This window comes from Antedon bifida, chromosome 4 (genome assembly GCF_963402885.1).
Source record: "Antedon bifida chromosome 4, ecAntBifi1.1, whole genome shotgun sequence".
In the NCBI taxonomy this organism is placed as follows: domain Eukaryota; kingdom Metazoa; phylum Echinodermata; class Crinoidea; order Comatulida; family Antedonidae; genus Antedon; species Antedon bifida.
In genome coordinates, this window is record NC_136229.1 from 9140564 (window position 1) to 9156612 (window position 16049).

The 16049-nt window shown below is 34.1% G+C and overlaps 1 protein-coding gene across 3 annotated transcripts; it reads left to right on the forward strand.

Moving 5' to 3' along the window:
- Positions 1 to 1073: 1073 nt before the first annotated feature.
- On the forward strand, positions 1074 to 15523 carry LOC144839465 (tetratricopeptide repeat protein 38-like). 3 transcript variants are annotated; one of them, XM_078694831.1, is made up of 15 exons: positions 1074 to 1078; positions 6332 to 6380; positions 6998 to 7075; positions 8207 to 8288; positions 9001 to 9172; positions 10072 to 10245; positions 10482 to 10557; positions 11077 to 11196; positions 11774 to 11872; positions 12512 to 12584; positions 12933 to 13101; positions 13458 to 13614; positions 14596 to 14669; positions 14935 to 15044; positions 15381 to 15510. In XM_078694831.1, exons 2-14 carry the CDS (start codon positions 6348 to 6350, stop codon positions 15026 to 15028), a joined length of 1401 nt encoding a protein of 466 aa, XP_078550957.1. In that variant the 5' UTR covers positions 1074 to 1078; positions 6332 to 6347; the 3' UTR covers positions 15029 to 15044; positions 15381 to 15510. The 3 variants fall into 3 exon arrangements, with proteins under 3 accessions (XP_078550957.1, XP_078550958.1, XP_078550956.1); XM_078694832.1 differs by lacking the exon at positions 1074 to 1078 and adding an exon at positions 4314 to 4398 and having other exon boundaries at positions 14935 to 15030; positions 15381 to 15523; XM_078694830.1 differs by lacking the exon at positions 1074 to 1078 and adding an exon at positions 4314 to 4398.
- Positions 15524 to 16049: the final 526 nt, after the last annotated feature.

Consider the following 16049-nt stretch of genomic DNA (forward strand, 5'->3'; position numbering starts at 1 on the left):
CTATAAATATTAACGAACAAATAAAATGTTTTCAATTCGTAATAAATTATATTTGTTTAATTACATTTCAGAAATATACTAATAATATTTTACGAATAGTTTACTTGAAAAACGGTAAGAACACTACATTCATTTTGAGTTCATTTAACCTTCGAAAACTTGACCAGTAGGACTATTGTTTATTGAACATTTTTTAAAAATTAAATTATTTTTTATTTTGTGTTCTTTATAGATCATGCCCAGACGGATAACACGTCTATTTAAACGTAACCGTACTGTTACTAAAATAGGTCAAAAAAGGTTTGTACGCTGTATTATTATTTCATATGATATATATTATAAATATCTCAATAAATATCTCATTTCTATAGCGCTTTTTTTTTTGACGAACACATATCATTCAAATGCGCTACACACAATAGATATTTTATTTAATTGCTTTTCTCTTTTTATTATTAGGCACTCTATCTTCTCGAAGTTATTCGACAAATACTTCAAGTGTTGTTTCACTTTCGAAAGACATGAGAATGCCGAGGATGTTGACCATCAGCCAACTCCATCCAGTAAAGTCTGGATAAGACTTCCATCCCATGCCCGTGTGATTCTGCTGAAGATCATTTACGGTATTGCCATTGATCCTCTTCGACCAGATGCCATCACTTGCTCGGACCCAGAGATTGGTGTCAGGCTTCAGGAATACGCAAGAGCACTCCTTGTGCTGGAAAACAGTTGTGTTGAGGTCAATGATGCTGAAGCAGAGGTCATTGACAGTGACGTGGAATCAGAGTACATGGCAGCATTGAATCTCATCAGAAGTCTCTTTTCGATGGATAGGATTCATTGTTTACCAGCCTTGAAGGAAGCCTCTGATGTCAAAGGTCAATTTGCTGACACGGTGTCAAGACTTAAAGTTGGTAGCATCCACTCAAGAGTTGTCCAGAAGACTCGTTTTAACTCTGGTGTCGACAACATATTGATGTCACCATTGTTCACCAGTTTAGCAACATGCTATCAAGGTCTTACTGGATTTTTTGGCATCACTGGATCTTTCAAATTAGTACTTGCTGGATTCAATTCAATGACCAAATCATTTGAGGTATCGTGCATTCTGTCAATTTTTAATTAATCTTTCAGTATTTATAATATATATGTATTGTCCAAGAATGTTAGGTCGTTGAATATTAACATAAGTTTTATTTATTTTCGCAGCCTTGTAATGATGTTATTAGAGTGACTTCAAACCCTCTCATTGCACCAATGACACCGATTCAACTAGCTATTAAACCCATGGAAGCTGAGGTATATTATTATATACCCATAATTCATATTATATAAAATACAGATAGAACACCAGTACAGTAAGGGGACAACTTCGAGACCCAGAAATGTGTCCCTTTAATATGGGTGTCCCTAATTAGTGGTTGTAGTGACCATAGTATTGAAACATTTAATTGGCCATCTAATCGTTTCTATCTAAACGTCTCCCTTTATTAGAGCCGGAGTTTTACTGCAGTATTTGTGTACATCAGTATTCGACAATACAGTATTGTTAATACAACTTTTTCTTTCGTCCTAAAGGCACTTGCTCTAACACAACAACCAGTATTGGCCACATCGTCTCAGCTTTTCAGTTCATTTGAAAAACAACCCGTCAAATTCACGTTGCCTTGTGAGCTCTTGAAGCTCGAAAAACTCTTGCCAAAGGACGTTCCAGAAATATCTATGGACAACTTGTACCCAGTGGTCACCATGAACAACCCGGTAATTGTCTTTTTAATTGTGTTACAATATTTCCAAAACAATCATTGCAAGATTATAAAAGAGCGAATTTATTGTTATTTAATACACAAATATCTAAAAACTACCATAAAATAGATCAATATCATTCAAGTTAAAAGTATTAAATTATTAGTAGTGGAGCTGTAGCTAGGTGGTTAACGTCCTTGCCTTCCAATTCCAAGGTCCAGTGTTCAATCCTGACCTAGTGCCAGGATTGTAACTCATAACTTTTCAACTCTCAACACTCCCTAAGCCTCAAATGAGACTTAGAACTTATAAAATAGTTTATCCATCCTGTAATCGGCGTGTTAATCGCTGTTGGATGCGTATGAAATAAAAATAAATTATGAGATAATCTATGAAAATTAATAATTTATAGATTAAACTTGGAAAGGGCACATATGGTGAAGTGTTCCTAAATCGGTTGAATCATCCTGATGGCCCTCTTGTTGCCGCCAAGTCCTGCTTCCTCTCAGAAAACAAAAAAGAGCAATTTATAGAAAAGTTTGAAATTGAGATTGAAGCTCGTGTCCTGAAGTTCCTGTCAAGAAGAAGCAGACTTTTCCCATACGTGTACGGAATCTGCAATGCCACTCCTGTTGAACTCAGAAGCAGGATCATTATGGAATACGTTGGACATCCAACACAGTATTTATCAGTCACGCTCCTTAAAGCCATCAAATACAAGAATCCTCGGCTTACTCTTCGCGATGGACTGCATCTTGCACTCGATATGGCAGAAGGCATTCATATACTGCAAAACCACGGCTTCATTCATAACGACATCGCCAGCAGGAATATGCTTCTTTACCACGATGGTAACCGCTGGTCGGTAAAGATCACAGACTTTGGTTCCATCTGCCATGTGGATGCTGCTTACGATTACTTTAAAATTAACGAAACTCTTGCAGAGGAACGCAAAGAACTCATGGCAGCTCATAGAGGCTACGCACCAGAACTATTTTATCCGAATTCACCGCCGACATTTAAATGTGACATTTATAGCCTCGGAAATGTGTTTCTGGACATGGGACTAAGTCTAAATATGGTACCTCTGTGTAAACTCGGCAGGAAGTGTACACGTACAATTCCAGAGCAAAGACCGACCATTTACTACCTTGTCGACAAGCTCAAGAAGAAAACCAAATCCCGTGTTTCTCAATGGTTTAATATCTGATTTGTTAAACTGATGCAGACTTCATTCATCAACCTTACTATTGTGCAATGTTACAATTTAATTATACCAATTTATCAATCAATTTGAATGCAATAAATATATGATATATTTTTAATGCCGTTTTTATGTTTACTTTTTATTTTAATTCCTTTTATTTAATTATAGAAAAATATATATTTGAATGTGTCACATTTTTGGTTTCAATATCCCGATTAAGGGACCGTGACATTCTCGATATCCACATGGAGCATGCAGAAACTATGGCGCGCCAAGTTGCAATTTATTACAATTTCAAAAAAAGATATGTTAGTTTTTAGTCGCGTGGACGCGACTCTATAGTTCATTATGTCGGTCGGTCGGTCTGTCGGTCTGTCTGTCGGTCCGGTATCACTATGCGTTTTATCGCTTTTCTGTACTTTTTGAATTGTTTTGATGTACAGAAAAGTACATTACTTTTTGAAAGTTCATTTTTTTCTGAGAGCACGCGACTTATGGCTGTTGGCCTTGTTCTCTATCTAGGCATGTACTTATTAAACACTGTTTCTCCTCATGCAAGTTCATTTTTGTTGTTGACAAAAAGAAAAGTTGTTGTAAAACAAACAACGTAAAATAGATAACAAAAATATTTAAAAATACACATGGTGTAACATTCGGTGGGGGGGGGGGGGGGGTGGAATGGAGGACATCGGTCAATTACCGTTAATAAATTAAGTCTACACATGCACGACAATAATCTTACAAAAGATTTTTACAGCTTCAATATTTTATATAAAACATGTTAATATATCTAATAATACTTCTTTTAATTACATTAATTTACATTTTGCAATTCACTCCTTTTTAAAGAAAACTTTGTGTGACGTTTGGGACATAGAATTTTATTAGGACAATTCACTTTCGGTTTTGAAATTACCCTGGCACCTATGCGTGGTTGTAAACAAAATCTAACTTTAAAAAAGTTAAAATGAAACATGAAATTAATTGCCAAATGCTTTTCACGGGACAGTACAGTATAATTATGAATAATTATTTGTAAAAAAAAAAAAAATAGGCCAATGTTAAAATTGCAAAAGAAATATGATTGCATATTTACTAGTTCTTTTGAATATATGATATAATATTAATAATATATATTTCAATTTAGAGGACACTGCTGTTTATATCATGGCATTTTGGAAGTCAGTTGATTGATAACTGATGCCTGGTGACACACCCATCACACAGCTGACAGGCGGTAGATAAGAGGAGACGAGACTGAATATGAACTCGACCCTGGATATTAAATGTAGGTCATGTTTTGTCACGTGTGTAGTGATACGCCCGAGTAGTCACGTAGGCTAAAGATTGATCATCGGCGGCGGAGGAGGTGTGCGTCCTGTACAGTTTCATCGTGCAAGTTGTTCCAGTGTTTTCAGTGATAAATCACTCAGAAATATAATTCAGTGAGAATTCCTTAGAAGTCTTTATTTATTTAATAATTATAATTATTAAACAGTCTCCTAGCCTAGGCCTATCTAGTAGTAGGCATATAGGGCCTTGTAGGCCCTTTTTTTGGCCTAGCCTACTAGGCCTACTACTATACTAGCCTATCCTAGGCCTACTAGGCTAGGCCTAGTAAGTAGTCTAGGCTATCTAGCCTAGGCCTAGGCTAGCTAGGAGTAGAGCGTAGGCCTAGTTAGTAGTAGTAATAAATAGGCCTTAGTTATTATAAAATATGTTTAGCTGCTAACTAGCTAGTGTGACCTAGTCCTTGGGCCTAGCTAGCTAGTATAAAGTATTATTTAGTTGATTTATGATGACGTTTGAAATTGGTAATGTTTATTTCAAATGTATGCCCCACTATATGACCCCCAGGAGAGGCACGCGTCATGGGTGCGGCATTACAAATAATTATTGCATTATTAATATCATCGCATCAAAAAACCTACCTAGATGGTATGTCACATCAATGATTTTTTTTCTCTCCAAAGATGTCTGTGATGCTATCACACGTCACGCTGTCCACAACATATTGCGCTAGGCCTAGACTGATTTTATACATATTGCTTCCGGGACTGCGCAATGTAAATGTATTTACATACAGGTTTATACCTTTTTTTAGCATAAAACGATGTTTACGGGCAGGTACACTAAACATTTTTATTTTTTTATTTTGCCCAAAATTTTGTATAGTAGGCCTATGTGTGGGGCGTGATCTACATTTAGTCGTATGAATGAAAACACAAATTATTTGGGTAAACCAATGCAATATTGTTAGATTGCCTTCGATAAACATTCTTATTTTACTGCCTTAGGTTTAAAAAATCTCAAATGTATTATTTGAAGTTCTATATTCAAATGGATAATCATTTGCATAATTAACTTAATTAAAAATATAGAAACGACAAAAATATAACTACAGCGCACCATATAAATTAGCATGACCGATATCAAACGCAACCGATATGATAAAAATCATCTAATGTCGCTTTATACAAAATACCAGATGTTGATTTTATCGTGACCAAAATAAAACGCAACCGATTTCAAGTGTGACTCATTTCATCTGTCACCAGCTAGTTCGACCTTTTTGTACTTCTATGGTTCCACATGTTTTTATAGGATTATTATTTTTTCCATAAAAGTAGGGGTGCATTGTAGATCCGTATTATTATATTCTAATGGTATTGGTGATACTAAAAATATTTGATTGGAGGCACTCTTTGGTTTCCGTCTGTCCGATAATTATATTTAATTTACCGCATTTTTTTAATATCCATATGTGTTAGGCTTTTATTCCGCATTTTTATTCAATTAAATATAATTCTATGATTTTTTGTAATGGTTTTATTATTTTGATTTTATCATTTTTTATGCCTTTGAAATATAGATTTATAAATTGATCTTTTTTTTAATCTTCAAAATAAAGTATATATCCATTGGTAATTGAGCCTGTTGTTTTTATTCCACTTTTTTAGTCTGTTGTATGTTATGTTTTAATGGTATCAATTTTTATCATTATTATTTGATTGTTTTTATGTTTTTGAAATATAAATTCATGTAATTTGTTAATAATAATATCCCATTACTTTTATTCAATATTCTATGTTTAAATTGTATTTTGTTATCTGTCCTAATGTTTTATATTACTTTTTATGTTTGTGAATTATAAATCCTGTTTATCTTAAACATATAGGCTAGCTCTACTTCATGTATGACTGGTAGCATGTGGATAGTACACAACAGTTCTAAGACTATTATTCGTTTAAGTCTAGGTATAGTAGGCCCTTACCATACAGTTTTTAGCCTGAATTACCTGGTAGGGCTCCACCATATTTCTTGCTTTTTTGATGACCGAATAGGCCTTACTATTTTCTATTTTTCCTCTTTATTTAGGTTTCATTCTCAAGTAATGACACGACGGTGTAACTGGAGAGATTGCCAGGTATACTGTAAATAAAACAATGTGCTGTAGTGTATTTTAATAGTAAATTTATAACACTATGTCTAGATATACCATACCACATCTTTGTTTCTGACTGCTGGTATTAAATGACATCAAGGCGCCTCCATCCCCTGTGTAATCACATACTAAGTTTAACACTGACTGGCTGGTTGGCGTAGTAGTGGTGATGTGGTTAGGGACCTGAGGGTTGTAAATTTCATGTTTTTCTTTTTGTTACCTCACTATTGCCTTGAGGGCAAGGTTAGACAGGTCTAACTCAATTGCATAGGGATATTTTAAGGCAAGCTAGCACAGCAGCCAAAAATAAAGATACGGTACCATATCCCTAGGCATAGCTTTTGCTGACTAAGGCAATCTAACTACAGGATGGTGAACTCCGGAGATCAAATGGTTTATCTGTGGCTGCTACACGATAGGTCAATTGGCTTCCATAAATGTTTGGTTAACAGACACTGTGCTGCGGAGAATATGTACTGTACATCCTGTAGTACAGTACTGTTGATATTTGTTGCAGCCGGTATAAGATCAAATGACTCTTACGAGTTTCTATGGCGTGATTGTATTGTGCTGATTAAATATTTTTTATGCTCTGTTAGGCATGGAAAGATGAAGGACTTGAATTCTCTACAACCAGCAATGAGGCCTGTAAGCTCTATGATGCTGCCCTCACGCAGGTATTGTGTATTTACGTTATGATTTGTATAGCAATGTTAGAGAGGGAGCTATTTATTTTAATAATTTAAATGACATTGACAAATTCGTTTTTCTTATGTGCACGCATGATTTTGATATTATTGTACCTGTTATCAATTATGTTAACTCCGCCTTTTTTTAAGAGACATAATTAATTGTTTTTGAAAGTTTGTTTGTTTGTTTGTTGCTTACCTTCTTTGTGCTAATTTTATCAAATTTGTTTTGATGTATTAATAAAGAATTGAATTGTATTCAATCTTTTCTCATTCCATTTGGTCAGATGTTTGCGCTACTAATAATTGTAATTATATATTAGGAATAAAAGTGCAATTCAGGTAGGACTAAAACCCACCTACAACCTCCAAATCATTAGCCTCTAGACCATCTTTTTTGCCCAAGCATGAGTGTGTACTTGACAAACAGGATAATAATTGTTTTAACTATTGCAAAGTAGCTATTATTTTAACTTAAATAGGGAAAATTTCTCTATAATTCCTGAAATCACCCTGAGCATTTATTTTTCTCCCTGAGGCAAAATATTTTTAATTTGCACATTCACCATTAATCTTTTGCTGCTGAGATATAAAAATTCAGCACTTAGAGGCGCCCCGCATTTTGTGCAATATTAAATTTAACTTTATTATGCATCATGAATCAAAAGTTCTTTTCATGAATAATTTTGAGAGGTGCATACTTGGATTGATGCCAGTCAGTCATACTAATCTACGCCTTGTATCACCTGGTAGGGTTTTATGATAAAAATGATATCAAGTACATGTTATTAACATACTCTAGTGGTAAATTTAACATGAATATTGACTTCTAATTCTAAAACGCTTCGGCTCCTCCAAAAATGTCATGTAACAGATACCCGGTAGTCTTCATTCTCCTGAATAAATCTAGGCCTAATCAGTATTTTAAAAAAGTTTGAAAACGTACAATTAAATATCACAATAACATTAAATGTAATATTAGCATGTACTTGATAACATTTTTTATCATAAAACCCTACCAGGCGATACCTGGCATAGATTAGTGTGACCCATGCCAGCCCATGTTATCCATGTCATTGTTCAATAGTATTTACTGTATAACAACTCTATCTACTACAGATTGTTGGATTTTATCAGGACAAGAGTATGGGTGGCATGGATCAAACATTTAAAGGTTTAAAGGAAGCAGATCCAGAATTCGGTAAATTAAGTCAATTTAATTTTTGTGATTTTCATTTTGTACACTTCAGAAGAATGTTATTTAAAAAAATTTATTTTACTTTATTTCATACACATCCAACAGTGAGTAACTCATCAATTACAGGATGGATAAATTGTTTTATGATTTATCGTGTTTATATTTATAAGCTAAGTCTAACTTTAGGCTTATTATAAGGCCAATTTACACAGACGAGCGATAAACGGTAAGCAGAAAAAAAGAATATAGAATCTATGTTATTATGACCGTTTACACAAATAATGGAGGGGACGGGTGGTTGAGTGGAATAAATTGATACAAATGTTCTACAACCTACAAGGTTTTCTGCTTACCGCTACAGCTCCACTACAAGACAGTTTAGATAAACAAGATGTGATAATAAATGGTGTGATATTTGTTTACTTCTAATAAACTGTATATCACAAAGCCCTGGTATACAACATGGATACTGTATATATACACACATCCAATATAATATTTGTAAACTGGAATAGGCTTTTTGGAGGCCATAAAATGACCTTAGTAAAATTGCATGATCAAGAATCTCAAGCATTGAGAGGTGTTTAAACGCCGACTAAATGTTTAAACACTGTTGTTATTTATTTGTTTGATACAATAGATATTAATAGCTATAGATATGTATGCAATGAATATTTTATATGATTTGTACAAATACAATCTTGATATTTTTTAGTAATGGGTCATATCCTTACCACTGGTTTGACCCTGTGTTCAGTCTCAATTGATATAAAAAAGGATGAACAACTGCAGAAAAGCCTTGATTACTTGGTTACGTTAAAAGAGAAACCAACAACAACACATAGAGAAACAAAGCACATAGAAGCTGTACAGGTTTTAGCAGATGGGTGGGTATATTGTAAAGCACTCACAAACTTTATGTGACAAAAAAATGTGATGTACCCACATATGGACATGATGATGTCATATCACTACCACATTTGGGCACATCACACTTTTGTTGTCAAACTAGACAGAGAAAAAAGAATTATAAATAGTGATAGTACTCAACAATTTAAAATGTATAATTAAAGTCCTTAAGATGTCTTTGTAAATAGTCAATACTAATACTATAGAGTGTTAAGGCCATCTTTTATTTCAAACCACAATGTACCTAACAGACTTTGACAGATTCACTATCTGCATCACTGATTTTCAAAGTGTTCAGTTCATAAGACAACCCTTGAAAAGACAGAACAAGAAATCTAAAGCTCTGTCCACACTATCAAACTAGTTTGACAAAAGAAGTGTAATGTGCCCAAATATGTTAGTTATATGCCCAAATATGGTACATCACAGTTTGATAGTGTAGACAATTTACTTTCTTCATTGATATACAATTTTTTTGACATAGACAATAACATAATAACCTCATAATTCTTCACCAACTTTAACACTTATTCTTAAGTGGTCTCTGCAATCAAGTTCAGAGTCTCTATTTGCTTGTTCTACTCATTTTTCTGGGGACTCTGTCTTCCTTTGGAACAGGGATGAGTAATTTTACTCTTTCATATTTTGGAATGGTTTACCCATCTTTCTGTCAGCCAGCACTTTAGTTTTCTGGCATTTAATTGTTACTGATAAAGAGTATTGAAGATTTTGCATATATGCACTATAAAATAAACCTGAATTATTATATTATTATTAATTAGGGCCTTTAGTTTCTGACTAACTTGGTTTATTGCTTAGCACGCACTAATATCAACTAAACTACAGTAAATGTGTAAATATATTCATTTTCTTACAGTTATATGTCCAAGGCTGCTAATATATGGGAAGATCTTCTTGTGGACTATCCAACAGACCTCCTAGCCCTCAAGTTAGCCCAGATAAACTATTATTACCTGGGCCAAAGTATTCCCATGAGAGATTCAATAGCAAGAGTATTTCCACATTGGAAACCATCTACACCTTTATATGGGTAAATGTTTTTTATACGTTTTAATACCTTAAACGCAAACCTAGAAAGACCCAGAAACACACAGCAAAAGCTAAAAACAAATAGATATGAAATGCTAAAGATGACAGGAGAAAGTTGTTCTGTTTAGTATGAAAACAAATTTGTAAATTAAGGTTTGACTGTAATATATTAACTATTTGCAGTGACTTAATTAAAGTGACGTAATAATTTCCTAACTATTAATATGCTTAATTTAGCTACCTTTATGGCATGCATGCATTTGGTCTAGAAGAGAGTGGGATGTATGCAGAAGCAGAGATAGCAGCAAATAAGGTTAATAACTTCTCACATCATAATGAATTGAATGCTTGCACATAGAAACCTAGGCCCAGTCACTGCCATTACACAAGCAAAATGTGTGTTTCCACTGTATGCATTTTAGTGCACTTTAACAAACAATGTTTATCAAAGTAGTGTATGACAATTTAGTTCCCATTGTAACATAAAGGCTACTCTTGTGGTTTCTGTAACATAGTGATTAAAGTTATAGAGTCATTTAAAGCTGCTTTCACATTGCGCCCGGATTCGGTCCGATTTCCTAAGAAAAACATTGTGGAAAATGGGTTCAGTGGTATAAGCATAGGATCGTTCACACCAAATTTGTACGATTTGAATTTAAGCCATTTGTTTGTTGAAATCGTACTATTTTTTTTTCTTTTGACCAATCAACAGGAATGCCTTGAACATCTGTCAATAATGAATTGACTATAGAATGATACATTCAGTCAGGTATCTTCTTCTTTTGAAACAAGACTTTAATCACAGTACAGTATCTTATTTTTATTTGTACAGGGACTGGCCATTAACCCAAATGATTGCTGGTCAAGTCATGCTAATGCCCATTGTTTTGAGATGACCGGTAGACATGATAATGGTATTCAGTTTATGACAGAAACTGAGAATGACTGGAAGGTCTGTTGCAAGCTTTTCGTTTATAAACATGTTGTCAATTTGGGGGTTGGGTTACAAAATGCTAGGCATACTTAATTAACTACTGTATTTACAATTTTGTTATTGTTAAACTATTATTACAAGCTTGAAAAGTTGTTTAATTACTGTGAACAATGTGAAGTGTTTTGCATCAGAGAGCTAATTAATTGTTTGCCCTACGCTAGTGTAATGGTAGGTTGGCTAGCGATCTGGAGGTCATGGGTTTAAGTTTTACTGAGAGAATTACTTACTTACATTTTTTCGTGTGCACTTAACATAAAGTACAGTTAAAGCAGGGTAGGGCAAACTGTCTGACCAATTACATTTAATTTTGTGATGAAATATTTGTCAAAATCCTGTTGGATCGTATTATGTTAATTATAGGTAAATATCTATTACAAAAATTTACAGGCATTAGAAGAAATGGTCAAACGCCCATTGGTATGCCAAATATTAATTAATTTGAAACAATAAAGATGAAACAAATATTGTCTATGTTTTCCACCTTTTCCCCGATTTTTCCGCCTAATGTTGCAGAATTTTATCATTTGGTTTGTAGATTTGTGATGGTTTAGCTGATCATATTTACTGGCATCTTGCTCTCTATTATGTAGAGATAGGTAATTACAGCAAAGCACTGGATATATACGATTCAGAGGTAAAATGTTTCAATATTCAATTCTTACTGGCTACTGCCTAAAGGGTCTTTCACACCTGTTCCGGCACGGTTCAGGTCCGGCACTGGCCAATAAAATCAAACTTTACTGTTTCGTTTTCATGCGGCTACACGCATATCGATAGACACGTAGCCGCATGGAGCGTTTTGTGATAGAAACATTGGCGTTCAATTTGATTTGTTGCCGGACCGGAACCGTGCTGGAACAGGTGTGAAAAACCCTTTAAGCCTGTTTTCCACTAGGTGAATTTGTTCACTAATCAAAAGCATTGGCTTATACGCATTCATATTTTCATTTTCCAAATCCCCTTATGCGAAGTATTCTAGTTCCTTGATGGTTTCTTGCTTCAGCAAAATTATCGGTTCGAATAGTTTCTACTTTTTGTAAAGAGAAAAATTGCGCAACTAATCAGAGCTTAGGAAATGATTTATGAACACTCATGCGAATCAAAAAGCTCAGTAGGCACAGACATGATGGAAATGACAATCTTAGTGGAAAGGGTAACATAACTTTGGCTAGTGGAAAACAGGCTTAAGTATTAAACACATTATTACAACTAATGTACAGCATAAGTTGACTGTTGCACTTGCAATTTCTAAACATACATTTGTTTTTATAAGATATTACCAAGGTGTCTTAATTCCACCTATACAGTACATGCTGCATCACTCCTGTATAGACTTGAATTTGAAGGTAAGTCGAGGAGAAATTCTATTGATCTCTTACCACTTTCTATACACGATGAAGGTGACATAACTATCATACAGAAAGACCTGGGTTCAACTACTACTACTAGGGAGAAAAACTAAAATGATGAAGCTTAGTAAAATAAACTCCTACCAGCTAATTTCCTACGTTTCATCTTTTTTGAGCCACCTTTTCCATGTCCATGCATTGATAGGTTTTTGAAGATGTGTATAAAAAAACAAATTGCTAGGTATATTTTTTTATTGGACAATACATTCTGTGGTAACAGCGCATTCTTGTATTCATTTGTTTGTTCATTCATTCACTGCAGTTTATCAACTTGTATTGTTACAGGTGTAAAGGTAGGAAAAGAACGTTGGCAACAACTGTATGAAACAGGAGAACCTTCTCATTTTAAACATCTGCTTGTCTACAATGACTTGCACTACGTGATGGCAGCGTTACGATCCGAACATCAAGATGTTGCAAAAGCGCAGATAAACTCTATACGAGAATTCATCAGGTAACGTAAACAAAGATTAGAGCCGTGTCACAAGATTTATACGTTTGAATTTATAGCTTTTTTCTTTTGGGCAAAAGTGGGTGGTAGGCTGGGCAACATTTTTTGTCTTTTCATGAAACAATTTTATGCAAAAAAACTGTCTGAATAAACAACTTAATTTTTAATGACTAAATTTTAAACTTGTGAAATGCATTCCGTATGTCAAAACGCATACAAAATCTATCGTATCGTATCGCATACGGTATTGATGTCACGCTACATAGTGTGCAAATTTTACCCATACGTATACGGAGGTTGCACAAACTGCCTAATAATTTTGATGGAAAAGGGTTTACTTTGTATTTCACTGCATTTAGGGATCGCTGTGGAGATCAATGCGACGTGATGAAGGAAGTTGGCTTACCAGTGTGTGAAGCACTCGTGGCATACGAGAATGGGGAATATGCACAAGCTGTTGATTTACTGAATCCAGTGCGATACAAGTTTGTGAATATGGGTGCAAGCAATGCACAGGTACAAATAACTGTTTTCCTTTTAACCAAAAATTGAGAAGTTTGTTTAACCAAATTGAAAAAGGATTTAGATTAAAGCTCTGTCTACACTATCAAATGTTATGTGACAAAAAAATGTCATGTGCCCATATATGGACATGATGTCATTTCACTACCATATTTAGGCATTTTTTTGTCAAACTTTGATAGTGTAGACAGAGCTTTAGAAGTGTTTAAAACAAGGATGACTTAAAGAATTTTTAGACATTCACTCAGGCTTGCACAAGACAGATGAAACAGTACATGGTAAAGAGTGAATGATAATATTAGACTAGCATGTGATAGGCATGGGTTCGATCCTTTCTGTACCATACTAATGTAATTGCATCCTTAGGCAAGATGCTTTGCCGTCATTGCCTCATCCTTCGGATGGAATGTAAATCCATTGGTCATTATGTTCATATGTTCATGTTAAAGAACTTGCTACACTATTCGAAAAGAGTAGGGGATTGTCTCCCGGTTTGCTAATCTAGAAGGCGCTGCTCTGCTGGCTGCCTGGGTCTGTGGAGGGCCTAATCCGAATTTCCTCAGTTTCCACTTAAGATTGAAGACCATAATAAATACATTTACATTTAAAGCACACTATTTAAAATATAAAAATGTATAAATTATGATGGCTACCTTCTAATTCCAGGGTGATTGGTTAAATATTTCTGTTCTTTCCAGTCCTATAGTTCCATTTCCAATTTAGTACAAAAACAGGCCTATCTTAAGGAGCATTTGATTTTATGGTGACTAGAACATTATGCAAATGAGGACAGGTCAATTTAGATAAATTTACTGACTGATAGGAAATTCACATAATGTTATTGCCAAGATATGGCATACAAATGGCAACTCTTACAATTATTTACCTATCAGACTGTTTACACCACAAGTTCAATTTTTAGGGGGATAATATATCTTTAATAATAGCTGTTGTGACAATATTTGTATTTCTCAGAGAGACGAGTTTCAGCAACTTTTTATTCATGCTGCTATTAATTCTCCTGAGAAGCACCATAAAAGACTTGCCAGGTAAATAATACAAAGTATTACTAAAAAACAATTACACTACAGTAGAACCCCTTTAACAAAGTGACCCTTTAAATAGGGGTGTCCCAAAGGCTTGTGTAGGATGGTTTTAGGCCTATTTACCATCACTTCTGCTGCACTTCAGAAAAAAAGCAGGGTTTGTAACAACCCTCAAACCCTCTTGGATTAAGAACATTTTGTATTTCCGCCTCATTATGTATCTACCAGTCATTCTACAATAATCCCAATATATTTTAAAATCCAATAGAAGTCTGCTGTTGGAAAGAAAAGCATTGCGAGAAAACACTCCCCTCACAGATCGTTTGACAGATAGACTTCTTGCTATGAATATAGATGATTAAAAGTATCTATTTCAAGGTATATTCATATCAGTTAATTTCAAGGATAACATTTTCAGGGGCGGATCCAGGATTTTTTTAATGGTGCATATAATAGTATGTGAAAAGTGTACATAGAGTAGAACCTTCATTTTAGTACGCTACAGGACTGAAGGACGTACCCCAAAATATGTAGATCATGGGGATCGATTTATTCAAACAATACCTTGTGGTTGTCTACCGTTTTTTTAAGTCTTTAACCAAGATCTTGACTAATTGCCTATACTTAAAAATGGGTGTGCTTTAAAAATGGGTGTGCCTGTTACTTTCAGTTTGTTTACAAATTATTTATACAAGTTTTGTTTTTATATTTCAGATGAAACAAATGAATAAATATAACAGAAGATTATTATTTGGATTTTGTTTATTACCAATTTATAGTCTTTCTATAATAATTCCATGTATAGTAGTGTGATCAAGATTACAATATTTTGGAAGAAATAGAAAAATATGGTTTTAAATTATATAAATAGATATATTAAAAGATGATATAATATGAGGATTGGTATAGAAAGTGATAAATAACAATAATATGTGCCTTATTGGTCAGTATACAAAAAATGAATTTTTATGAATTGGATTCTGTTTTTTTAAACAATTTCACTTCTTGTATCGTTGTTAATTAGTACCATATCGGTCTGTAAAAATGTTCCGATATCGAGTGACATTAAAAAAAATTCCAAGCAATAGCTGCAATAAGAGAGAGAGAAAGGGATGTGCTCTTCACCACAGCTGTACTGAGATTTTGATTCCGTACGCAAGAACATATTTTTCTTACAAAAAATACTGAATTCATTAGAACCAATAATTATCACCATTAGATATCACTTTTCGATTAGAATAACACAGCATGATGCATAATTTAGTATCCAAATGGTAAGGATACACTCACAAAATATACTCTACATATTATCATTCATGCAATAATAAATTAGTGATTGTTAGATATAGAAAAACCAAATAAATGTATTTTTTAAATTAAAGT